The sequence below is a fragment of the Salvelinus fontinalis genome, chromosome 38 (genome assembly GCF_029448725.1).
Source record: "Salvelinus fontinalis isolate EN_2023a chromosome 38, ASM2944872v1, whole genome shotgun sequence".
Classification (NCBI taxonomy): domain Eukaryota; kingdom Metazoa; phylum Chordata; class Actinopteri; order Salmoniformes; family Salmonidae; genus Salvelinus; species Salvelinus fontinalis.
The window spans coordinates 29,601,793-29,625,500 of record NC_074702.1 but is presented as its reverse complement, the minus strand read 5'-3'; the positions used below and the strand labels follow the sequence as shown (position 1 = coordinate 29,625,500).

The window sequence follows — 23,708 nt, the reverse complement described above, 5'->3', positions numbered from 1 at the left end:
CTCTTCTTGATATTTTCTTTCTCTGTCTGATAGATGGAGGCGTGTGCAGACTATGCCTATGACATATTGTGGGCTAGGGATAGGCTAGGCCTTGAACAGAAATGACAAAACGTTGATAGTGCCGCAAAACGCACAGCAGGACATAGAAGAGACAAGATGTCAAATGAAAAGCAAAACCTCCACCTGGTTTCAAAAATGCTTTCACCCCCTGAACTTGTATTTATTCATTTGGCATTACATAGTGGGATTGAATTATTTTTTGCCATTGATCTACACAAAATACTCCATAATGTCAAAGTGAAAAGAAAATTCTACACATTTGTACAAATTAATAGAACATGTGTAACTAAACAATAGTTGTCGCATAAGTATTTACCCTCTTTGTTTAGGCAATCCTAAATTAGTTTCAAAGTAAAATTTGGGGCTACTCCCGAGTGGCGCATCTGTCTAAAGCTGCATCGCAGTGCTTGAGGCGTCACTACAGAACCGGGTTCGATCTCAGCCTGTGTCATAACCGGCCGTGACCGACCAGGAATCCCATAGGGTGGCCCCCATACATACAACATCTGTAAGGTCCCTCAGTCAAGTATTGCATTTCAAGCACATATTCAACTAAAAAGACCAGGGGGCTTTTCGAAAGCCTCATAAAGTAGAGCAGTGATTGGTAGATGTGCAAAAATAACAAATCAGACATTAAATATATCTTTCAGCACGGTCCAGTTAATAATTATGCTGTGGATGATGCATTAAACTACTTAGACACATCAAAGATGCAGTCTTCCTTCTGAACTGAGCTGCAGGACAGGAAATAAACTGCTTCGGGATGTCATGAGGCCATTGGTGATTTTAAAACAGCTGCAGAGTTCAATGGCTGTGATGGTAAAAAAAAAAAAAACGAGGATGGATCAGCAGCATTGTATTAACCTAACTGACAGAGTGAAAAGAATAATACAAAATATACAGACAAAAATATTCCAAAACATGCATATGTATGCAACAAGACACTAAAGTAATACTGCGAAAAAAAATACGCTCTAAAGGAATAAACATTTTGGCCTAAATGCAAAGCCTTATGTTTAATGCAAATCCAACACAACACATCACTCAGTAACTGCCTCCTTATTTTCAAGCATGGTGGTGGCTGCATCATGGTATGTGTATGCTTGACATTGACAAAGACTGGAGAGTTTTTCAGGATGAAAATAGATGTGATGGAGCTAAACACAGGCAAACTCCTAGAGAAAAACCCGCTTCAGTCTGCTTTACAGCAGACTGGGAAAGGAATTCACCTTTCAACAGGACAATAACCTACGACACAAAGCCAAATCTACACTGGAGTTGCTTACCAAGAAGACAGTGGATGTTCCTGAGCGGCCAAGTTACAGTTTTGACTTAAATCTACTTGGCAAGACTTAAAAATGGCTGTCTAGCTATGATACCCAAAACCTTGACAAAGCTGGAAGAATTGTGAAAAGAACAATGGGCACATATGGCACAATACAGGTGTGCAAAGCTCTTATGAGACTTACCCAAGAAGACTCAGAGCTCTAATCGCTGCCAAAGGTGATTTTAACATGTATTGACTCAGGGGGTGAATACTTATCTAATCAAGGTATAGTAGTGTTTTATTTTTCATTCATCTTAAAAAATATATCACATTTTTCTTCCACTTGGATATTATAGAGTATTTCATGTAGATAGTTGCCAAAAAGGACAATTAGTCTAAATCTATTTTAATCCTACTTTGTAACACCATAAAATGTGAAGAAATCCAAGGGGGTTGTAGAATTTTATAGGCACTGTACACAAACTAGACATATAAATCAAATCAAATTTTATTGGTCACATACACATGGTTAGCAGATGTTAATGCTTGTGCTTCTAGTTCCGACCGTGCAGTAATATCTAACAAGTAATCTATCAATTTCACAATAACTACCTTATACACACACACGAGTGTAAAGGAATGAATAATAATATGTACATATAAATATATGGATGAGCGATGGCCGAACGGCATAGGCAAGATGCAGTAGATGGTATAGAGTACAGTATATACATATGAGATGAGTAATGTAGGGTATGTAAACATTATATTAAGTGGCATTGTTTAAAGTGACTAGTGATACATTTATTACATCCAATTTTTAATTATTAAAGTGGCTAGAGATTTGAGTCAGTATGTTGGCAGCAGCCACTCAATGTGATGGCAGTGGTGGCTGTATAACAGTCTGATGGCCTTGAGATAGAAGCTGTTTTTCAGTCTCTCGGTCCCTGCTTTGTGCACCTGTACTGACCTCGCTTTCTGGATGATAGCGGGGTGAACAGGCAGTGGCTCGGGTGTTTGTTGTCCTTGATGATCTTTTTGGCCTTCCTGTGACATCGGGTGGTGTAGGTGTCCTGGAGGGCAGGCAGTTTGCCCCCGGTGATGCGTTGTGCAGACCTCACTACCCACTGGAGAGCCTTGCGGTTGTGGGCGGTGCAGTTGCCGTACCAGGCAGTGATACAGCCCGACAGGATGCTCTCGATTGTGCATCTGTAAAAGTTAGTGAGTGTTTTTGGTGACAAGCCAAATTTCTTCAGCCTCCTGAGTTTGAAGAGGCGCTGTTGTGCCTTCTTCACCACGCTGTCTGTGTGGGTGGACCATTTCAGTTTGTCAGTGATGTGTATGCCGAGGAAATCATGTTTACTATGGAAGTTATAACAACTAATTATAACAAATGGTGCATATTGGTGTTATGATTGAGCACTTATTTGTTATTGAATTAAATGGCTATTTAAATATTTTATCTCACAAACTGAATTGTTGAAGACCAAGTCCCATTCTCATACACTGAATATAAATAATGATTAAGTTATAACACCAAACACTATTAGGCTAGAACAAAAGGCACACATTGGCACAGAAATTAAATCTTATCAAAACAGTCACTGGAGGGGAGAAGTGAACGAGGGTAGAAATGAGGGAGCACATTTATTTGAATGAAACGCTGCCTTGATATTTGGATTTAGTAAATTAAGTTCCTCTCCATTCCACCTGGTGTCACTGTAAATCAGAGCAATGTCTGTAACCATCCGGAAGACCAGAGAAGTTAATAAAGCGCCTGTGCTTGTTTGAGATCTACAACATTGCAGTCGGACTGCGCATAATCACTAATCTACAGAAATCATCTTGGGTAAAACAACTACTAATTATGTGATGAAGATTAGCGTATCTGCACAGATCATTGCTGAAATGTATCCCCTCAAACAGGCTATCTACCAGAGGTGGGACCATGCCATTACAAGTCACAAGTAAGTCTCAAGTCTTAGCACTCAAGTCCCAAGTCAAGTCCCAAGTCAAGACCGTCAAGTATCAAGTCAAGTCTCAAGTCCTAAACTTTGAGTTTCGAGTCCTTAACAAGTCATAATGTGCTCTTCACCAAATGTAATACCATTTTATATTTTTAACAAGAGTAATAGTATATTACATTTACGCAAATCATGAATGCTTTTAAGAATATCTATATTTTTATTACTTTCCAAATAAACGTTATATTTCCATGGAAATACATGGGTAGCCATGAGAAATACCCCCCCCCCCCTCTCTCTCTCTCTCTCTCCGTGACAGCGGGAGAGGCGTGGTAGGTTGGGTCGGGTTGTGTGGGGTGATTGCATAGAAATACATCACCTACAACAGCCTTTGCCGTGTAGAATAGAGAATCGAGTACAGATCTATATATTGCATTTCTATCTGGAAAACTGTATCTGAATGCGGTGCCTCAGATGAAATAAGCCGCCGTTCTTCATTCATTATCAATAGAGAAAGCGCAAAACTGCGGAGGACAGTAGAGAGGGGGAGGGTGGGATTTGTTTGAAGCATAAACACAATCAGAGGTTCAAGCACTCGCCGTAATCAGCAGGTTAGGAAGAGTACACAACCATTCTAGGAGGCACTCTGCCACAAATGTGCTCATTTGATCTTTTCCAGCTCCAAACAGCGCAGTGGCGAGTCAATCTGCAAGTCTAATCTAGGCAAGCAGGGAGGATCGCACATAACAATACAGGCTACAGACATCACAAACCAGCAAAAAGAAACTCATGAAACAAGTTTCACACACTCATAAACACACAACCTTGTGTGATGGATAGCTGTCGGCTATATTAGCCACGACTTACCGTTCTTTGTGCAGCTTCAAATGTCGAACGAAGTTGGAAGTTGTTGTGCCTCCGTCTAATTTTCTTCCCGCATGTTTTGCAAGTTGCAATCCGTTTTTTTGTTGATACAGCGTCGTCTTTATATCCGAAAAGAATAATTTTGGGTATCATCTTTCCAAGGGCTCCATCTGAATTTACCCGCCGACGTTCCTCTGCACTGCCATGCCCAATTTGATTGGCCGCTGTCCGATTCAAACTGTAATCCGTTAAATGAAGAGTTGATGGGCTGCACACCTTTTTTTAATAGCATAATTTTTAACATTTGGGCTTGGGGAGGGTATCAAGTCAGGTCGAGTCATAAGGCTCACGTCCAAGTCAAGTCACGAGTCATTGGTGTTAAAGTCAAAGTCGAGTTGCAAGTCATCATATTTGTGACTCGAGTCTGACTCGAGTCCAAGTCATGTGACTCGAGTCCACACCTCTGCTATCTACCATTGTTGCCATCAGCGATGAGACACGTCTATGGAAACAATTGACTGTACAGAGAGAGGACAGCAAATTAGTGAAACACGGTAGAAACACTTAAAAAAATAAATGTTGCATGACCCACAAGCATCGTGAAACATTGTACACAGAATAATCAGGAACAGATGTTGGTGCTTGTAGAATAAGGGTTTCAGATGGGGGCGGTGAGAGAGCCCCAGAAGAAACTGAGACAGATTGAGCATCTGGAGATCCACATTTCACAATCTTTCCCTCCAGAAGAAAGAGTTAAGGCACAGAACACGACTTCACTTCTCATCTTCATCCGTAGTTTTAATATCAGTCGTGCCGTGAGCGCACCGGTGCTTATTCCACAATCCTGAATAGATTTCCCTTGGTACTAATACTCCCGGATATGACTGTACTCGCTCCCACGAGAGATCTTGATGGAGCACCTTAATCCCCCAATACCATTCTTGCAGGTTACATTTGACATTATTACACTCTCGATCGTGAGTGGGTTCAATTGAGGCCAACCTAGCTGGAGCACACTGAGACTGAACAGCTGATCATTAAATCATTTCACCCAAGTGAGATAGAGAATTGGCTCGCCTGATCATAATCTTTACAAATATAGTGGTAAACAACTTGCGTTCTCATTAGGTTTTGGCCGAGTTTTAGATGTGGTTTTAGATGTGGTTTTATATGTGGTTTTATATGTGGTTTTAGATCAACCTCCTCTACACTGGCACTAATTGAATATACCAAATGTAAGCATAACACGATACCCTTCTCTTGTGTCGAAATGTATCACGCCTTTCTAATCTTGATTGAGTGTCATTGTCATAGGGGCTTTGGCAATTAATCACCATGTAAAGAGGGGGGGGGGGGGGGGGGGGGGTTGCGTTTATAAACCCTGTATTGCTGATGCTATGAGAGGCTTTGAAGCCACCGGTCGGCCATATTGGCACTCCCTAGCAGGAGACCTCCATAAAAATGAATGGAATTCTACAGTATTTCTTTTTTTATTTATTTTTTTCTCCCCTTTTTCTCCCCAATTTTCGTGGTATCCAATCGCTAGTAATTACTATCTTGTCTCATCGCTACAACTCCCGTACGGGCTCGGGAGAGACGAAGGTCGAAAGCTATGCGTCCTCCGAAGCACTGCTTCTTTAACACAGCACGCCTCCAACCCGGAAGCCAGCCGCACCAATGTGTCGGAGGAAACACCGTGCACCTGGCCCCCCTTGGTTAGCACGCACTGCACCCAGCCCGCCACAGGAGTCCCTGGAGCGCGATGAGACAAGGAAATCCCTACAGGCCAAACCCTCCCTAACCCGGACAACGCTGGCCCAATTGTGCGTGGCCCCACAGACCTCCCGGTCGCGGCCGGTTGCGGCAGAGCCTGGGGGCGAACCCAGAGACTCTGGTGGCGCAGTTAGCACTGCGATGCAGTGCCCTAGACCACTGCGCCACCCGGGAGGCCCTGAATTCTACAGTATTTCAATTCAATATTTCTAGGACAAAGTGACATGTATTTAAGTATTTTTGCTGTTGTAGTGGGGACAGTAACATTAGTACTCGCAAAAATATATACTTTGTAGATCTTTTATTTTTATTAAACATAGCTCACATAATATAATTTTAAAGTATACATTAAGGTGCCTGTAATAGAATAATCGTGTCCGAAACGAATGTAGACATTAATAAATACATTTCTGTAGCTTCCAAAATATACTTTTACAATTGAGGAGTGCCAAGATGGCTTCGCGGTGGCTTCAATACAGCTCCCCCTGTCAGTCGTTCAGGGTTTATACGAATTGTTGGGGGGCACATATCAATGGTCTACAGTGGTCATTTTGTCTCCTTTCCTTCATCAACTCTGATCTGGAAACACATAGGATCGGTGACAGTACTATAATGGATGGATGTCTACTCACTGTCTTTTATCAGTCCATCTCTTCTCAGATCAGTCCGGATGAAGGAGGGGCGACGTTAGACTATTGAGACGTACCCAGATTTCTACGGTCATGCATGTTATTATTAACCTAAATGATGTTCAAACAAATCTAAGCCCAACCCCCCCCCCCTTCCCCATCTTCAGATCTCCAGGAAGGCGGAGCTCCGCACCAGATTGGCTGAACTTCTGCTGCAGCTTTCTGGCCCCCAGCAAACTCCGGGGATTGTGGGAGAAGGAAAACATGAGGAGATGAAAAAGTGCAAGGAAAGAGAGAGAGAGGGAGGGAGAGCTAGAGGGCAATAGGGGAGATTAACATCCCTGTTCACAAGCTGTAACATTCACTTTGATGCTTTGATCTGGCTTGAGTCTAGCCGACATAGGTCAAAGTCAGCCAGTCTTTCTTTCAAGGCATCCTAATGTATGGGAGTAGTAGAGGGGATAGTACGTCATGTAGCCATCACTTAGGGATTCCTTCCACACAGTCACGACCGGGCACACTCTCCCAGGGCTTTGAAATACCAAGGGAGTACCAGGGGAAATGTCATTATCACAAAGTAGTATAAAGACATGATAGTGATCATCCGTTAATCAACGTTAAACAACGACAACATCAATCTGTCTTCCACGCCATGGCTACAAATGTATATTTACGCACTCTGAGATTATACTACATTGTTTGTAAGCTTGCTTGTGTGTCTATGGCTTAGCCTATGCACTGTCCTGTATGTCTGTGCACGTGATGTTTTCCTGAATGTGACTGCACTGTCAATTCACTCTTGGTATTTTTGTGCGTTTTCTTTTTTTGCTCGGGCACAGTGAAGCCACCTCTGAGGCTCTTCCGTCGCACAGCCCCTCTCCTACCAAGATCCCCAAGGGAGAAGCAGGGCCGACAGAAGAAGACAGGCAGTCAGAAGGAGACGGTAAAAAGGGGAGAGACAGGAAGAAAGGAGGAGACGGGAGGACGGAGAGAGACAGGAGCAGGGGGAGAGCAGTCAGAGCTCCTGTCTAGCTGGGACCGACACAAGCCCCAAGGAAAACCAGGAAGGCTTGGTTATCTTTCAACTAGGGTTTGTTAGATTATGTAGACACATTCTCACACTCATTGGTATCTCACAAATGTACTGTGATTGAAGGAAAGGAAATATGGTAACAGCTTGGTAGGCTCCCAGAAATCATATCACAAAAAGTTTACGTTTCGACATGTCCTTCCCACCTGGGTTGTGTTCATTAGGGTCCACTGTAGGCACACTGAAGCAAAACGCTTCACAACGACAAACCAAAACAACCATTTCATAAGTTCAGATCGTACCTACCTGTTTCAGACTGTTTTCTTCTGCTTTGTGCCTACTGAACACAAGACTGATCTGTCTGTTTCCAAAAAACAGAATACAGCCTGGATTTGAACCAGGGACTGTAGTGACGCCTCTTAGACTGAGATGCAGTGCCTTAGGCCGTTGCGACACTCAGGAGCCCCCTTAAAGGCAAAACGGATCCTAGATCAGTGTCTATTTTGACTTAATTCGCTCATAATGCCAACGCCTTTACGTGCGATGAAACAATGAATAAGGTTGATGCAACCTGACGGTTCCAAGTGGAACAACGTATTTGTTATTTTTTCTGATAGATATAACACCATTCTCCATGCACTGTAATTTACAAATTGATAAGAGCTATTGATAAGAGATAGGTAAAGTAAGCCGCTGTCATGTTCTGACCTTTATTTCCTTAGTTTTTGTCTTTATTTAGTATGGTCAGGGCGTGAGTTGGGGTGGGCAGTCTATGTTTGTTTATCTGTTTTTCTATTTCTGTGTTTGGCCTGATATGGTTCTCAATCAGAGGCAGGTGTTTGTCATTGTCTCTGATTGGGAACCATATTTAGGTAGCCTGTTTTGTGTTGGGTTTTGTGGGTGGTTGTTTTCTGTCTTTGTGTGTCTGCACCAGACAGTACTGTTTCGGTTTTTCACATTTGTTGTTTTTGTATTTTGAGTGTTCACCTTCATTAAACAAGATGAACAATTACGACGCTGCACCTTGGTCCTCTTCTTCTCCTCCAGACGACAACCGTTACAGCCGCTTAGATAAGGGGATTGTAAATATTACTGACAATTGTTTCAGATCTATTTTGACTTATGATCGCTGGAGACAAATGTGAAACCTGTCATATGGCAGCAAACTAAAGCATATCAACATATCAACTTTCCCACAGTGATGTTTATACAATTTTAGCCTTGTAACTTGCAAGAATGACATTTGGAGACAAACTATATGTAACGACTCCTACCGAAGGTGGCTCCCCTTCCTGTTCGGTGGCGCTTGGCGGTCGTTGTCACCGGCCTACTAGCTGCTACTGACCTTTCCTCCCCCTCCTTTTTTGTTTAGTGGTTACACCTGTTTGTGGTTAGGGTGATTAATGGGGCTTTATCTGGGTGTGCGGGATTGTTTTGTGTACAGGTTGTACATGCTTGTGTGTCACGGTTCGTGTACGTGTTCTCATGGTATTTCGTGTTCTCGTTTATGCGGTGGAGCATTCATTTTAGAGTGGCGTCGTGTTCACCTGTTTGTGGTATTAAATTAGAACGCTACTCTGAACTCTCTGTCTCCTGCGTCTGACTCCTTCCTCCACTACACCTCGGGCATTACACTATAGGCTTCTGTAGCCATGCGCAAATTAGTGTACAGAGCCAAACCTAGAGAGTTGATTTATGGTTCCTAGAATGTTTTAATTATATAAACAGACTTTTGACTGAATGTTTTATAATTTGTATCATGTTAAATATTAGCCACTATTGGTAGCCACTGTCAGTTATACCCACATACATTTATAACTGTCACTAGTGTTAGTTTCCTTACATTTATAACTGTCACTAGTGTTAGTTTCCTTACATTTATAACTGTCACTTTAGTGTTAGTTTCCTTACATTTATAACTGTCACTAGTGTTAGTTTCCTTACATTTATGACTATCAATAGTGTTAGTTTCCTTACATTTATAACTATCATTAGTGTTAGTTTCCTTACATTTATAACTATCACTAGTGTTAGTTTCCTTACATTTATAACTATCACTATAACTGTCACTCTCCTTACATTTTGCATCATTCCATTACACAGTTAGTTCACCTTTCTTTCCTCTGTCACGTTCGTGTGGTTGATCCTGAGGATCGCTAGCAATAGTGGATCATATCGGGCTAACGTATTACAAGTTGTGCAATCATTTGGGACATGTAGCCTATTGGAACCATTATGAGCTGTAGACCATACATACAGTACATGTAGCGGGTTAAACCTGGAGACTGGCGCACTGTTCACGACAGCTGGACTGTTCTCATCACTGTTCCATGATTAGTGAAGATTATTAGGGTAGATTGATAGGACTACTATTCAACCCCTATTGTACACTTTTCTCACCTTTCAATATTTCATGGATTGATTCATTGAACATGGCAACGTTCAGGATGAATCAAACAACAGTATTTTTGATTCACCAATATATTTTTTTGCGTAAAGGCTCTCCAAACCTGTTTTTTTAAATTATTCATAAATGCTTTCCTAACTCTAAAAAGATCAGAGTGTTTTTAAATTGACCAAGTGGTGCTAAAAAGCAGATAAATACGTATGTACTTACATGGCTTTCTTTAATTGATCCCTAATATTCTGAACAGTTCTCTCAATATATTCTAGTGAGTCTGTCGACTAAATTCTAATTAAAGGTACACCAAATTTAAAGGGATGACTTTATATAAATGTACTGAAACCCCTATTGGATGAAAACTCCAGGGGAAATCTGTCAGCCATCAAGTGGAAGGATTTTCAGCGGTTGATTTAAATTGATTCAGCGCACGCAAAGGAACCAAACCTATAAAGCCTGTTACGCACCTGCACAAAGCCCGTTATGCACACACATCTGAATACCAACTACTGAGAAGTGCATAGGAAAGGCGTACAAGTCTGAATTTGTCCCTTTGTAAAAAAAGTTCACCCAAAACTTGGGTTCATAGTGATTATGATGGGTCCCTTTTTTTTCAGATGCCGAGTTTACATCTCTCAAAGCATCATGGGAGAGAGCCAAGTTTCGCTTGAGATCGATGGAGGGTCACAGTGACATCATCACCTGTGTGGTTACCGTCGACAACCTGGTGAGTGAGTCATTCTCCGATTAAATAATAGATCTCATAACTGTGGATAATATAATTCCATGACTTTCTTTCTTTCTCCCTCCTCCTCTCTCTGTAACTCTGACATGCTAACTGTCTCCTCCTACCACTGAGAGCCATTCTCGCCTGAACAGAGTGTTATTGAGCCACTTGAACCTTGTCTGCTCTCACTCTCGCGGTCTCTCTCTGTCTCTCTCTCTCTCACACTCATTTCATCGCTCTCCGTTGTTCTCGCCATCTCTCTCTCTCTCTCTATTGCTCTCTCTCTCAGTCGAGACAAAACAGTAAAGTTGTGGCCCGTTCCTACGGCAACAGAGCAGTGGAATCTCGGAGGTCACACTGGTGGAGTCACCTGTCTGTCTGCCCCTCCGCCTGAATACTGTAGGAGACTAGGTAGGGAATGGACACACACACACACTGTCACGCCCTGACCTTAGTTATCTATGTTTTCTTTATTATTTTGGTTAGGTCAGGGTGTGACTAGGGTGTGTATGCTAGTTTTGTCTTGTCTAGGGTTTTTGTATATCCAGGGGTTTTGTAGGTCTAGGTATATACAGTGGGGCAAAAAAGTATTTAGTCAGCCACCAGTTCTCCCACTTAAAAAGATGAGAGAGGCCTGTAATTTTCATCATAGGTACACTTCAACTATGACAGACAAAATGAGAAAAAAAATCCAGAAAATCACATTGTAGGATTTTTTATGAATTTATTTGCAAATTATGGTGGAAAATAAGTATTTGGTCACCTACAAACAAGCAAGATTTCTGGCTCTCACAGACCTGTAACTTCTTCTTTAATTAAGAGGCTCCTCTGTCCTCCACGCCTTACCTATATTAATGGCACCTGTTTGAACTTGTTATCAGTATAAAAGACACCTGGTCACAACCTCAAACAGTCACACTCCAAACTCCACTATGGCCAAGACCAAAGAGCTGTCAAAGGACACCAGAAACAAAATTGTAGACCTGCACCAGGCTGGGAAGACTGAATCTGCAATAGGTAAGCAGCTTGGTTTGAAGAAATCAACTGTGGGAGCAATTATTAGGAAATGGAAGACATACAAGACCACTGATAATCTCCCTCAATCTGGGGCTCCACGCAAGATCTCACCCCGTGGGGTCAAAATGATCACAAGAACGGTGAGCAAAAATCCCAGAACCACGCGGGGGGACCTAGTGAATGACCTGCAGAGAGCTGGGACCAAAGTAACAAAGCCTACCATCAGTAACACACTACGCCGCCAGGGACTCAAATCCTGCAGTGCCAGACGTGTCCCCCTGTTTAAGCCAGTACATGTCCAGGCCCGTCTGAAGTTTGCTAGAGAGCATTTGGATGATCCAGAAGAAGATTGGGAGAATGTCATATGGTCAGATGAAACCAAAATACAACTTTTTGGTAAAAACTCAACTCGTCGTGTTTGGAGGACAAAGAAAGCTGAGTTGCATCCAAAGAACACCATACCTACTGTGAAGCATGGGGGTGGAAACATCATGCTTTGGGGCTGTTTTTCTGCAAAGGGACCAGGACGACTGATCCGTGTAAAGGAAAGAATGAATGGGGCCATGTATCGTGAGATTTTGAGTGAAAACCTCCTTCTATCAGCAAGGGCATTGAAGATGAAACGTGGCTGGGTTTTTCAGCATGACAATGATCCCAAACACACCGCCCGGGCAACGAAGGAGTGGCTTCGTAAGAAGCATTTCAAGGTTCTGGAGTGGCCTAGCCAGTCTCCAGATCTCAACCCCATAGAAAATCTTTGGAGGGAGTTGAAAGTTCGTGTTGCCCAGCAACAGCCCCAAAACATCACTGCTCTAGAGGAGATCAGCATGGAGGAATGTGTAACAGTCCTGACCTGTTTTATGTTGTTTTTTATGTGTTTATGGTCAGGGCATGTGTTTTGGGTGGGCAGTCTATGTTATCTGTTTCTATGTTGGTTTTGGGTTACCTGGTATGGCTCTTGATTAGAGGCAGGTGGTTTGCGTTTTCCTCTAATTAAGAGTCATATTTAGGTAGGGCGTTCTCACTGTTTGTTTGTGGGTGATTGTCTCCTGTGATGTCTCTCGTGTTGTCGATGTTTATTCACATTCGGGACTGTTTGGCTGTTCGTGCGTTTTGATGTAACATTCCTGTTCGTGAGTTTACGTTTAGTGATGTGAGTTTATGTTCAGGTTCCGTTCTACGTCGTTTTGTTGTTTTGTAGTTTTGAAAGTGTTTTGTTTTTGTTTCGTGGCCGTCGTATTTATAATAAAGATGGCTTATTTCCCTGAAGCTGCGTTTTGGTCAGAAGATCCTTCTCTCCTCACCTCGTCTGAGGATGAGGAGAGCGACAGCCTTAACAGAATCACCCACCACGCTAAGACCAAGCGGTATGGGAATGCTCTACGGAGCAACAAGGACTTCTGGACTTGGGAGGAGATCCTGGACGGTAGAGGACCTTGGGCTCAACCAGGGGAATATCGCCGTCCAAAGGAGGAGTTGGAAGCAGCGAAGGCTGAGAGGCGCTGGTATGAGGAGGCAGCGCGACGACGCGGTTGGGAGCCCGTGAGTCAGACCAAAAAATTTCTTGGGGGGGGGGCACACGAGGAGTGTGGCAAAGCCGGGTAGGATACCCGAGCCAACTCCCCGTGCTTACCGTGGAGGTAGAAGGCGTCGTACTGGTAAGACACCGTGTTATGCGGTAAAGCGCACGGTGTCCCCAGTACGCGTGCTTAGCCCAGTGCGGGCTATTCCACCTTGCCGCACTGGGAGGGCTAGGTTGGGCATCGAGCCGGATGTCATGAAGCCGGCCCAACGTATCTGGCCTCCAGTACGTCTCCTCGGGCCGGCGTACATGGCACCAGCCTTACAGGTGGTGTCCCCGGTTCGCCTGCATAGGCCAGTGCGGGCTATTCCACCTCGCTGCACTGGCAGGGCTACGGGGATCATTCAACCTGGTAGGGTTGGGGAGGCTCGGTGCTCAAGAGCACGTGTCCTCCTTCACGGTCCGGTAGACCCGGTGCCACCTCCATGTACCAGTCCTCCGGTGGCAGCCCCCCGTACCAGGCTGTCTCTCCGGGTTCTCTCTCCTGCTGTTTCCTCCTCTCCAGCGCAGCCAGTGCCTAGACCACGCACCAGGCTGTCTCTCCTTCTCCTCCCTACAGAGCCATCCGTCTCCCCAGCGCCATCTGAGCCATCCGTCTCCCCAGCGCCATCTGAGCCATCCGTCTCCCCAGCGCCATCTGAGCCATCCGTCTCCCCAGCGCCATCTGAGCCATCCGTCTCCCCAGCGCCGTCTGAGCCATCCGTCTGCCATGAGCCTGCAAAGCCGCCCGTCTGTCATGAGCCTGCAAAGCCGCCCGTCTGCCATGAGCCTACAGAGCCGTCCGCCAGACAGGAGCCGCTAGAGCCGCCCGCCAGACAGGAGCCGCTAGAGCCGCCCGCCAGACAGGATCTGCCAGAGCCGCCAACCAGACAGGATCTGCCAGAGCCGCCAACCAGACAGGATCTGCCAGAGCCGCCAACCAGACAGGATCTGCCAGAGCCGCCAACCAGACAGGATCTGCCAGAGCCGCCAACCAGACAGGATCTGCCAGAGCCGCCAACCAGACAGGATCTGCCAGAGCCGCCAACCAGACAGGATCTGCCAGAGCCGCCAGCGAGCCATGACCAGCCAGAGCCGTCCTGCCATGACCAGCCAGAGCCGTCCAGCCAGGACCTGCCAGAGCCGTCCAGCCAGGACCTGCCAGAGCCGTCCAGCCAGGACCTGCCAGAGCCGTCCAGCCAGGACCTGCCAGAGCCGTCCAGCCAGGACCTGCCAGAGCCGTCCAGCCAGGACCTGCCAGAGCCGTCCAGCCAGGACCTGCCAGAGCCGTCCAGCCAGGACCTGCCAGAGCCGTCCTGCTATGACCTGCCAGAGCCGTCCAGCCAGGACCTGCCAGAGCCGTCCAGCCAGGACCTGCCAGAGCCGTCCAGCCAGGACCTGCCAAAGCCGTCCAGCCAGGACCTGCCAGAGTCCCTCAGCCAGGACCTGCCAGAGTCCTTCAGCCGGGATCTGCCCCTTGTCCCGGTGCTGCCCCTTGTCCCGGTGCTGCCCCTTGTCCCGGTGCTGCCCCTTGTCCCGGTGCTGCACCTTGTCCCGGTGCTGCCCCTTGTCCCGGTGCTGCCCCTTGTCCCGGTGTTGCCCCTTGTCCCGGTGCTGCCCCTTGTCCCGGTGCTGCCCCTTGTCCCGGTGCTGCCCCTTGTCCCGGTGCTGCCCCTTATTCCGGTGCTGGTCCTTATCCTGGTGCTGCCCCTTGTTCCGGTGCTGCCCCTTGTCCCGGTGCTACCCCTTGTCCCGGTGCTGCCCCTTGTCCCGGTGCTGGCTGTTTATTTAGGGGAAGGTAGTTTTAGGGTGGTCAGTGGAAGGGGTAGACAGAAGAGGGGAGTGACTATGGTGGTGTGGGGAGAGCGTCCTGAGCCGGAGCCACCACCGTGGTCAACTGCCCACCCAGACCCTCCCCTGGACTTTGTGCTGGTGCGCCCGGCGTTCGCACCTTGAGGGGGGGGTTCTGTAACAGTCCTGACCTGTTTTATGTTGTTTTTTATGTGTTTATGGTCAGGGCATGTGTTTTGGGTGGGCAGTCTATGTTATCTGTTTCTATGTTGGTTTTGGGTTACCTGGTATGGCTCTTGATTAGAGGCAGGTGGTTTGCGTTTTCCTCTAATTAAGAGTCATATTTAGGTAGGGCGTTCTCACTGTTTGTTTGTGGGTGATTGTCTCCTGTGATGTCTCTCGTGTTGTCGATGTTTATTCACATTCGGGACTGTTTGGCTGTTCGTGCGTTTTGATGTAACGTTCCTGTTCGTGAGTTTACGTTTAGTGATGTGAGTTTATGTTCAGGTTCCGTTCTACGTCGTTTTGTTGTTTTGTAGTTTTGAAAGTGTTTTGTTTTTGTTTCGTGGCCGTCGTATTTATAATAAAGATGGCTTATTTCCCTGAAGCTGCGTTTTGGTCAGAAGATCCTTCTCTCCTCACCTCGTCTGAGGATGAGGAGAGCGACAGCCTTAACAGAATGGGCCAAAATACCAGCAACAGTGTGTGAAAACCTTGTGAAGACTTACAGAAAACGTTTGACCTCTGTCATTGCCAACAAAGGGTATATAACATAGTATTGAGATAAACTTTTGTTATTGACCAAATACTTATTTTCCACCATAATTTGCAAATAAATTCATTAAAAATCCTACAATGTGATTTTCTGGAAAAAAAATTCTCATTTTGTCTGTCATAGTTGAAGTGTACCTATGATGAAAATTACAGGCCTCTCTCATCTTTTTAAGTGGGAGAACTTGCACAATTGGTGGCTGACTAAATACTTTTTTGCCCCACTGTATATGTCTATGGTGGCCTGATATGGTTCCCAATCAGAGGCAGCTGTTTATTGTTGTCTCTGATTGGGGACCATATTTAGGTAGCCATTTTCCCTTGGGTATTTGTGGGTTGTTGTCTATGTGTAGTAGCCTGTCAGCACTCATTTGTATAGCTTCACGGTTCATTTTGTTATTTTGTTAGTTTTGTTCAGTGTTCATTCTATTAATAAAGAAGAATGTGCGCATACCACGCTGCGCCTTGGTCTCCTCCTTTTGACGGCCGTGACACACACACACACACACACACACACACACACACACACACACACACACACACACACACACACACACACACACACACACACACACAGCTATGTCTTACTATACTAATCCTAACCCCTAACCCTAACTCCTAACCCTAAATCTTACCCCTAATTCTAACCCTAAACCTAACCACTAATCTCTAATTCTAACCCTAACCCTAAACACTAAGCCTAAAACTAAAATAGCCTGTATACAAGTGAGGACCGGTTTACTATTCGTGTGAGGACTTCCGGTACTAACAAGTATAGTAAAACGTGTACACACACATACACACGCACACACACACACACACACACACCGTTATTCTCAGTCAGGCATCCTGATTTCAGGCAGTGTAATTATAGTTTTAGTTCATCAGGTCAAATCCACGGAGAGAACTAGCAGCAGACACTCTGGGTTACTCTCATTCTGACTGAAGGAGGGATCGTTCCACTACTTGAACTTCTTTGCCCTTTCTGTCTCTCCTCCCACGCTCCCCCTCTCCGTATCTCTAGCTCACTCTCTCCAGGTTTTTTTGCTCAGGCTTACATTGCCAAGACGAGAACTCGGAAGCATATCATATTAAATCAATAACAACATGGATGATAATTATATGCATACTGACTATGAACTGTACAATGATAACGAATAAAATTATTATTATTCCCTCCCCCACATTTCTCTCCATCTCTTTCTTCCGTTCAACACCCCTTGTCTCTTCCCCTCTTCCCCTCCTTCCCCCCTACTGTCAATCTCTCTCTCTCTGTCTCTGTCTCTTTCTCTAGCCAAGGATATGTCTCCAGGAGACAAGGAGAGGTTCCTCCTGAGTGGCTCAGCAGACTGCTGTGTGAGGAACTGGGCCTTAAGTACTGGTGAGTTCACTACACACACACACACACACACAGTCTGAGCCCTACAGCTTTGTCTGGGTGAGTGCTTGTGTGCGTCTGTGTGTGTGTGTGCCTACGCGTTTGCATGTGCCTACGTAATTGTGTTGTGGACAACTAAATCAGTGTTCCCCTCTCTCCGTCCAGGCCAGTGTGTAAAGTCCATCTATACCTTTAACTTGGTGACTGCTCTCTGCTTCGTGCCTGAAGGCGATGGCTACATCATCACTGGATCAGGTTTGTGTGTGTGTGATGTGTGTGTGTACTCGGTAGACCAGGGGTAGACAACCCTGTTCCTGGGGTGCCGCAGATACTGCAGGATTCTGTTCCAATTGGGCACCACACCTGACCAACTGAGCTAACTGATCAGTTCAGTGTTCGCCTAAATTCAACACACCTGGTCTTCCAGGCTGGTTAAATCAAAAACATGAAGTTCCTGAGGCCCTCCGGGGACCAGGGTTGCCTAACCCTGCAGTAGACAGTAAGTGTAGTCAGACTGATAGAGGCAGACAAGTGAGGAGACTCAGGCTCACAGGTATTTATGCAAACCATGAGTAATGTCTGCCAGCAACTGTCAGGCCTAGTTAACCTCTCTTTCTCTCCCTGACTCTCTCTCTCTCTCTCTCTCTTGCTCTTTACCATCCCTCCCCTCTCTCTTTTCCCGTACTTCGTCTCTCTCTCTCTTTCCCTCCATCTCGCTCTCTCTCTCCTCTCTCCTCCTCCCTTCACCCCCCTCTCTCTCTGTCTGTCTGCAGATGGGGGTAAAGTTCAGGCCGGGAGCTGGACAACTGTCAATCAATCAACGCAAATGAGGAGGCTGTGACCTCTCTACAGGTGGCTGCCATTATCGAGGTCCAATAGTGTCACATTCTATGCTTTTAAGCTATAGTGCTTCTATAACTATGGTTGTGTTCAAACGGGAAGAAAATGGACTGAAACTGGTCCAATAACAAATAAACATTTTTGTTTTCTGTTGTGCGCCCCAATGAACATGAATTTGTGTTTTCATCAAGGCCTTGCTGAAATATTTCCGCACCGTTGCCAGATCTGTGTGTGTGTTTTAGCCAACGTAGTAGTTGTTGTCACGCCAAATAAATTGGCTGAGGCAGAAACAAAAATGCTGCCTGAAGGAACACATATCTTGTTCTCCTTATAGGCTACACACTTGTAGGCAGTGTGAAAATAAATTATTATTTAAAATAAATGATTAAGAAGATATATAGATTCCAATGAAGTTCAAACGAGTATTCGGTGCTCTTTTCCTCGTTCTTCCTTACCTTCAAATACAAATGCATTATATTTGCTAAGATAGAGGATCAGAAATGGTTTATACATGTTTGGCTAAAATACTTTGTAAGGTCCCTTGGGTCAATACATGGATAGTAGATTTGCATCAGCACCCTGTAGGTCCAATTTGTTTTCATTTGTTCTGTAAGATTGCAAAAGTCCACATGTTGCAAAGCCATGACGTTTCTGGCTTTTATTGTAAGCTGTTGAAATACATAGTTTAAAGGTCCAATGCAGCTGGTTTATCTCAATATCAAATCATTTCTTGGTAACAATTAAGTACCTTGCTGTGATTGTTTTCAATTAAAATGGTCAAATAGAAACAAAAATTGCTTCTTAGCAAAGAGACAATTCTGTCTGGGAGTGGTCTGAGTGGGGAGGGGAAAACTAGAGAGATTTGGAACTGTCTTTCTTATTGGTCTATTAACTAATTTGTCACCATCCCACCAAAACAGGCTGACATTCTTGGCGGCCTTTTCAAACAGCAATATAAGGGCATTATCATAATTTCAGCAATTTCACATTATTTTTCCAACATCATAGTCTGGAAATATATAAAACACAAGAAAATCACGTTTTTGACTGCCCTGGGCCTTTAAGACTTACATTTATTTAGTGTTACAGGCTCAACACAGTTAGGCCAAAGCAGTGAAAGCACCATCCCCACATTTGTTCATTAATCATGCAAAACCATGTGAAACCACGCACACACACACGCAAGCATGCATGCACGCACAGACACATACACACACACACACACACACACACACACACACACACACACACACACACACACACACACACACACACACACACACACACACACACACACACACACACACACACACACACACCGTATCCATGCATTGCATTCAGCCACTGCATTCTGTCTCCATGACAACTGCCCCCTATCTATCCTCCGCAGTCCCAGGGTCCCCTGGTGTTCAGCAGCTCAGCAGAGGGTGGGGTGTCTGTGTGGGAGGGGCTCTGCACCAACCGCGACCCCCTGCAGCTGTTACATCCTTGGGACGCAACGGTAACGGGCTGCGGGAGTCAGGGAGGTCGTTTGGCCCTCTGTCCCCGTGGTGACAGGCTCTCCATTGCCTACGGCAGAGCCAACCTCGGGATCCTCAACTGGAGGATAGGTGAGAAGCAGTGTGTGTGTGTGTGTGCGTGCGTGCACTATATAGAAGAGCCAGTTTAATACGGTACTGTGCTCGACCTTACAGATCTGTGTACTATCTGATGTTTACCGTTCTGCTGTCCAATCACCACAGGCACCGTGTCAAGGCTAACCAATCACAGCAGCTTTGCTCGAGTAACAGATTGTGTACATCAGACACTCCTCATTGGCTCATGCTACGATTTGGCGGATGGGGAAAGCACCTTGAACTGTGAGTAAAGCTAACACAACTGGTTGTTCCCTCAATATTATGGTACAATTGCCAACCTATAGACCCACGCTGTTCGTAGAATGCATCGTTCCCTAAATCTATTTTGGTTTTCATCAACTTTTTTCTCTACTTCTCTCCTTCCGCTCTCTCTCTCTCTCCCTCCTTTTCTCCTTCCATCTCTCCCAGTGTTCTCTCTACCTCTGTGCCAGTACCTGGCCTCGCCGACCTGTGCGGATGCTCAGAGAATCGTCTGCTTTGCGGCATTGCTCACGGGCCGTGGGGGTCACCGCTGGGTCACCGGGGGTCGTGCCCTTACGGTGTGGGAGCAGCTCCCTAGCTCCGGGAAGCACCTTTCTGTCGGTACTCATCTAGATGAATGAACACTGAACTGATGATTTAATGATTTGCAGTTTAATATAACTTCTTTATGGGTGCACCTGACAAAAAGTTCACTATTACTCATGTGTCCCTATCCTCACTTCTTCATGTACTTTACACTAAACCAATGTCAGTTGAATAATATTTATTTGTAGTTTTTGTAAAAGAGAGGGGTCTCCCTTCTTTTTTGTGTGTTTTTTTTTTGTTGGTTTGTTTAACATGTAGGACAGTGTAGAATAACAGGGAAGAGAGAAGAGAGTTTCTTCCGAAGTAGCAATGGAACTGGGATTTGATCCCATGCGTACAGGCTACTGACGTGAGTACCACAAGTAGTACCACAATGGAAATACGCCTTCGGGCTTTATCCTGTTTTAATCCTCCATCATTTTTTATGTATGCAATGTTGTCTCTGGTTGTCTCTAGCAGCCTGACACTTTTAATTATCAAAGCAATTCAATTCCATATTTGTGCTGAGGGGGTGGTGCTAATCATTAGACCACCCCAGGCCACAGTTTAAAGAATATTAATAAACAGTAATATATATGCAACAATATAACAAGAACAATATGGACTGTCAGTGTCAATTTGAGCAATAAGGCATGAGGGGGTGTGGTATATGGCCAATATACCACGGCTAAGGGCTGTTCTTACGCACGACACAACGTGGCGTGCCTGTACACAGCCCTTAGCTGTGGTATATGGGCCATATTCCACAAAACCAGAGTTACCGTGTTGCTATTTTAAACTGGTTACCAACGTCATAAGAGCAGTAAAAAATAAATGTTTTGCCATACCCGTGGTACACGGTCTGTCAGCCAATCAACATTCAGGTTTCAACCCACCCAGTTTATAATGGTGATGTTGTCACAGCGAAGCGAGACAATCGATTGGACGCTTCCCTGATGGAATCAGAGGGAGATTCCGAGGAGGACAGTGATGGTGAGGAGTGGGGTGACAGCGGGCTGAAACACACGCACAAGTAATATAAAGTTGAAGTCGGAAGTTTACATACACTTAGGTTGGAGTCATTAAAACTCATTTTTCGACCACTCCACAAATTTCTTGTTAACAAACTATAGTTTTGGCAAATCGGTTAGGACATCTTCTTTGTGCATGACACAAGTCATTTTCCAACAATTGTTTACAAACAGATTATAAATTCACTGTATCACAATTCCAGTGGGTCAGAAGTCTACTTACACTAAATTGACTGTGCCTTTAAACAGCTTGGAAAATTCCCGAAAATTATGTCATGGCTTTAGAAGCTTCCGATCGGCTAATTGACATAATTTGAGTCAATTGGAGGTGCACCTGTGGATGTATTTCAAGGCCTACCTTCAAACTCAGTGCCTCTTTGCTTGACATCATGGGAAAATCAAAAGAAATCAGCCAAGACCTCAGAAATAGATTGTAGACCTCCACAAGTCTGGTTCATCCTTGGGAGCAATTTCCAAATGCCTGAAGGTACCACATTAATTTGTACAAACAATAGTACGCAAGTATAAACACCATGGGACCACACAGCCATCATACCGTTCAGGAAAGAAACGTGTTCTGTCTCCTAGAGATTAACGTACTTTGGTGCGAAAAGTGCAAATCAATCCCAGACCTTGTGAAGATGCTGGAGGAAACAGGTACAAAAGTATCTATCTCCACAGTAAAACGAGTCCTAGATCGACATAACCTGAAAGGCCGCTCAGCAAGGAAGATGCCACTGCTCCAAAACCGCAATAAAAAAGCCAGACTACGGTTTGCAACTGCACATGGGGACAAAGATTATACTTTTTGGAGAAATTATCTGGTCTGATGAAACAAAAACTGTTTGCCCATAATGACCATCGTTATGTTTGGAGGAAAAAGGGGGAGGTTTGCAAGCCGAAGAACACTATCCCAACCGTGAAGCACAGGGGTGGCAGCATCATGTTGTGGGGGTGCTTTGCTCCAGGAGGGACTGGTGCACTTCACAAAATAGATGATATCATGAGGGAGGAAAATTGTGTGGATATATTGAAGCAACATCACAAAACATCAGTCAGGAGGTTAAAGCTTGGTCGCAAATGGGTCTTCCAAGTGGACAATGACCCCAAGCATACTTCCAAAGTTGTGGCAAAATGGCTTAAGGATAACAAAGTCAAGGTATTGGAGTGGCCATCACAAAGCCCTGACCTCAATCCTATAGGAAATTTGTGGGCAGAACTGAAAAAGCGTGTGCGAGCAAGGAGGCCTACAAACCTGACTCAGTTACACCAGCTCTGTCAGGAGGAATGGGCCAAAATTCACCCAACTTATTGTGAGAAGCTTGTGGAAGGCTACTTGAAACGTTTGACCAAAGTTAAACAAGTTAAAGGCAATGCTACCAAATACTAATTGAGTGTATGTAAACTTCTGACCCACTGGGAATGTGATGAAATAAGAGCTGAAGTAAATCATTCTCTCTACTATTATTCTGACATTTCACATTCTTAAAATAAAGTGGTGATCCTAACTGGTCTAAATCAAGGAGTTTTTACTAGGATTAAATGTCAGGAATTGTGAAAAACTGATGTAACGTTCGTCGTCTGAAGATGAGGAGTCATCGGACCAAAGCGCAGTGTGGTAAGTGTTCATGTTAATTTATTAAAACAGAACACTAAACAAAATAACAAAAGAGAATGAACGAAAACGAAACAGTCCTGTCAGGTGCATCAACACAAAACCAAAAACAACTACCCACAAAACACAGGTGGGAAAAGGCTACCTAAGTATGGTTCTCAATCAGAGACAACGATAGACAGCTGCCTCTGATTGAGAACCACACCCGGCCAAACACACAGAAATAGAAAACATAGAATGCCCACCCCAACTCACGCCCTGACCAACCAAAATAGAGACATAAAAAGGATCTCTAAGGTCAGGGCGTGACAACTGAGTTTAAATGTCTTTGGCTGAGGTCTTCAACTACATAGATCAGAGAAACTCAAAGCAACACGTCTCAAAGGGTTTCTACTGCAAGAAGCCATTGGTTTAAAGTGTCTTCTTCAGCTCCAGCTGTAGAAAAATCTATATAAATCACATCCCAAAAAGTAGCTGTAAGAATATAGCTAAGTAACTTCAAGACTGATCGCTTTGATAAAGATATGGACCTGATTCAATCCGTAGTGCTGAAGACCTGCATTACAGAGAGATTGAAATGTGAAAGCAATGCATTCACGGCAACCGCTGCATATGTCGGCTCAATCGGAAATGACCTCCAGCGAAGATCTTCAGCACTACGGATTGAATCGAGCCCTGAAGATTGAACATGTCAATTTATTAAAAGAGCATGAACTGAAAAAGGATCGTTTTGGTCCATTGTTAGCTGTTGCTGTTTTGTTTTCTCTAAGGAAATAATCCCTATCAACAGGTTCCTACTGTATTCC

General features: G+C 44.8%; 1 protein-coding gene across 1 annotated transcript; it reads left to right on the top strand.

The window, feature by feature from the left end:
- Positions 1-4,817: 4,817 nt before the first annotated feature.
- On the top strand, positions 4,818-22,782 carry LOC129837572 (uncharacterized). The gene is made up of 11 exons (XM_055903854.1): positions 4,818-4,970; positions 6,725-6,837; positions 7,397-7,500; positions 10,606-10,719; positions 10,995-11,126; positions 17,150-17,236; positions 17,399-17,488; positions 18,024-18,085; positions 19,464-19,683; positions 19,816-19,932; positions 20,119-22,782. Exons 1-11 carry the CDS (start codon positions 4,818-4,820, stop codon positions 20,310-20,312), a joined length of 1,386 nt encoding a protein of 461 aa, XP_055759829.1. The 3' UTR covers positions 20,313-22,782.
- Positions 22,783-23,708: the final 926 nt, after the last annotated feature.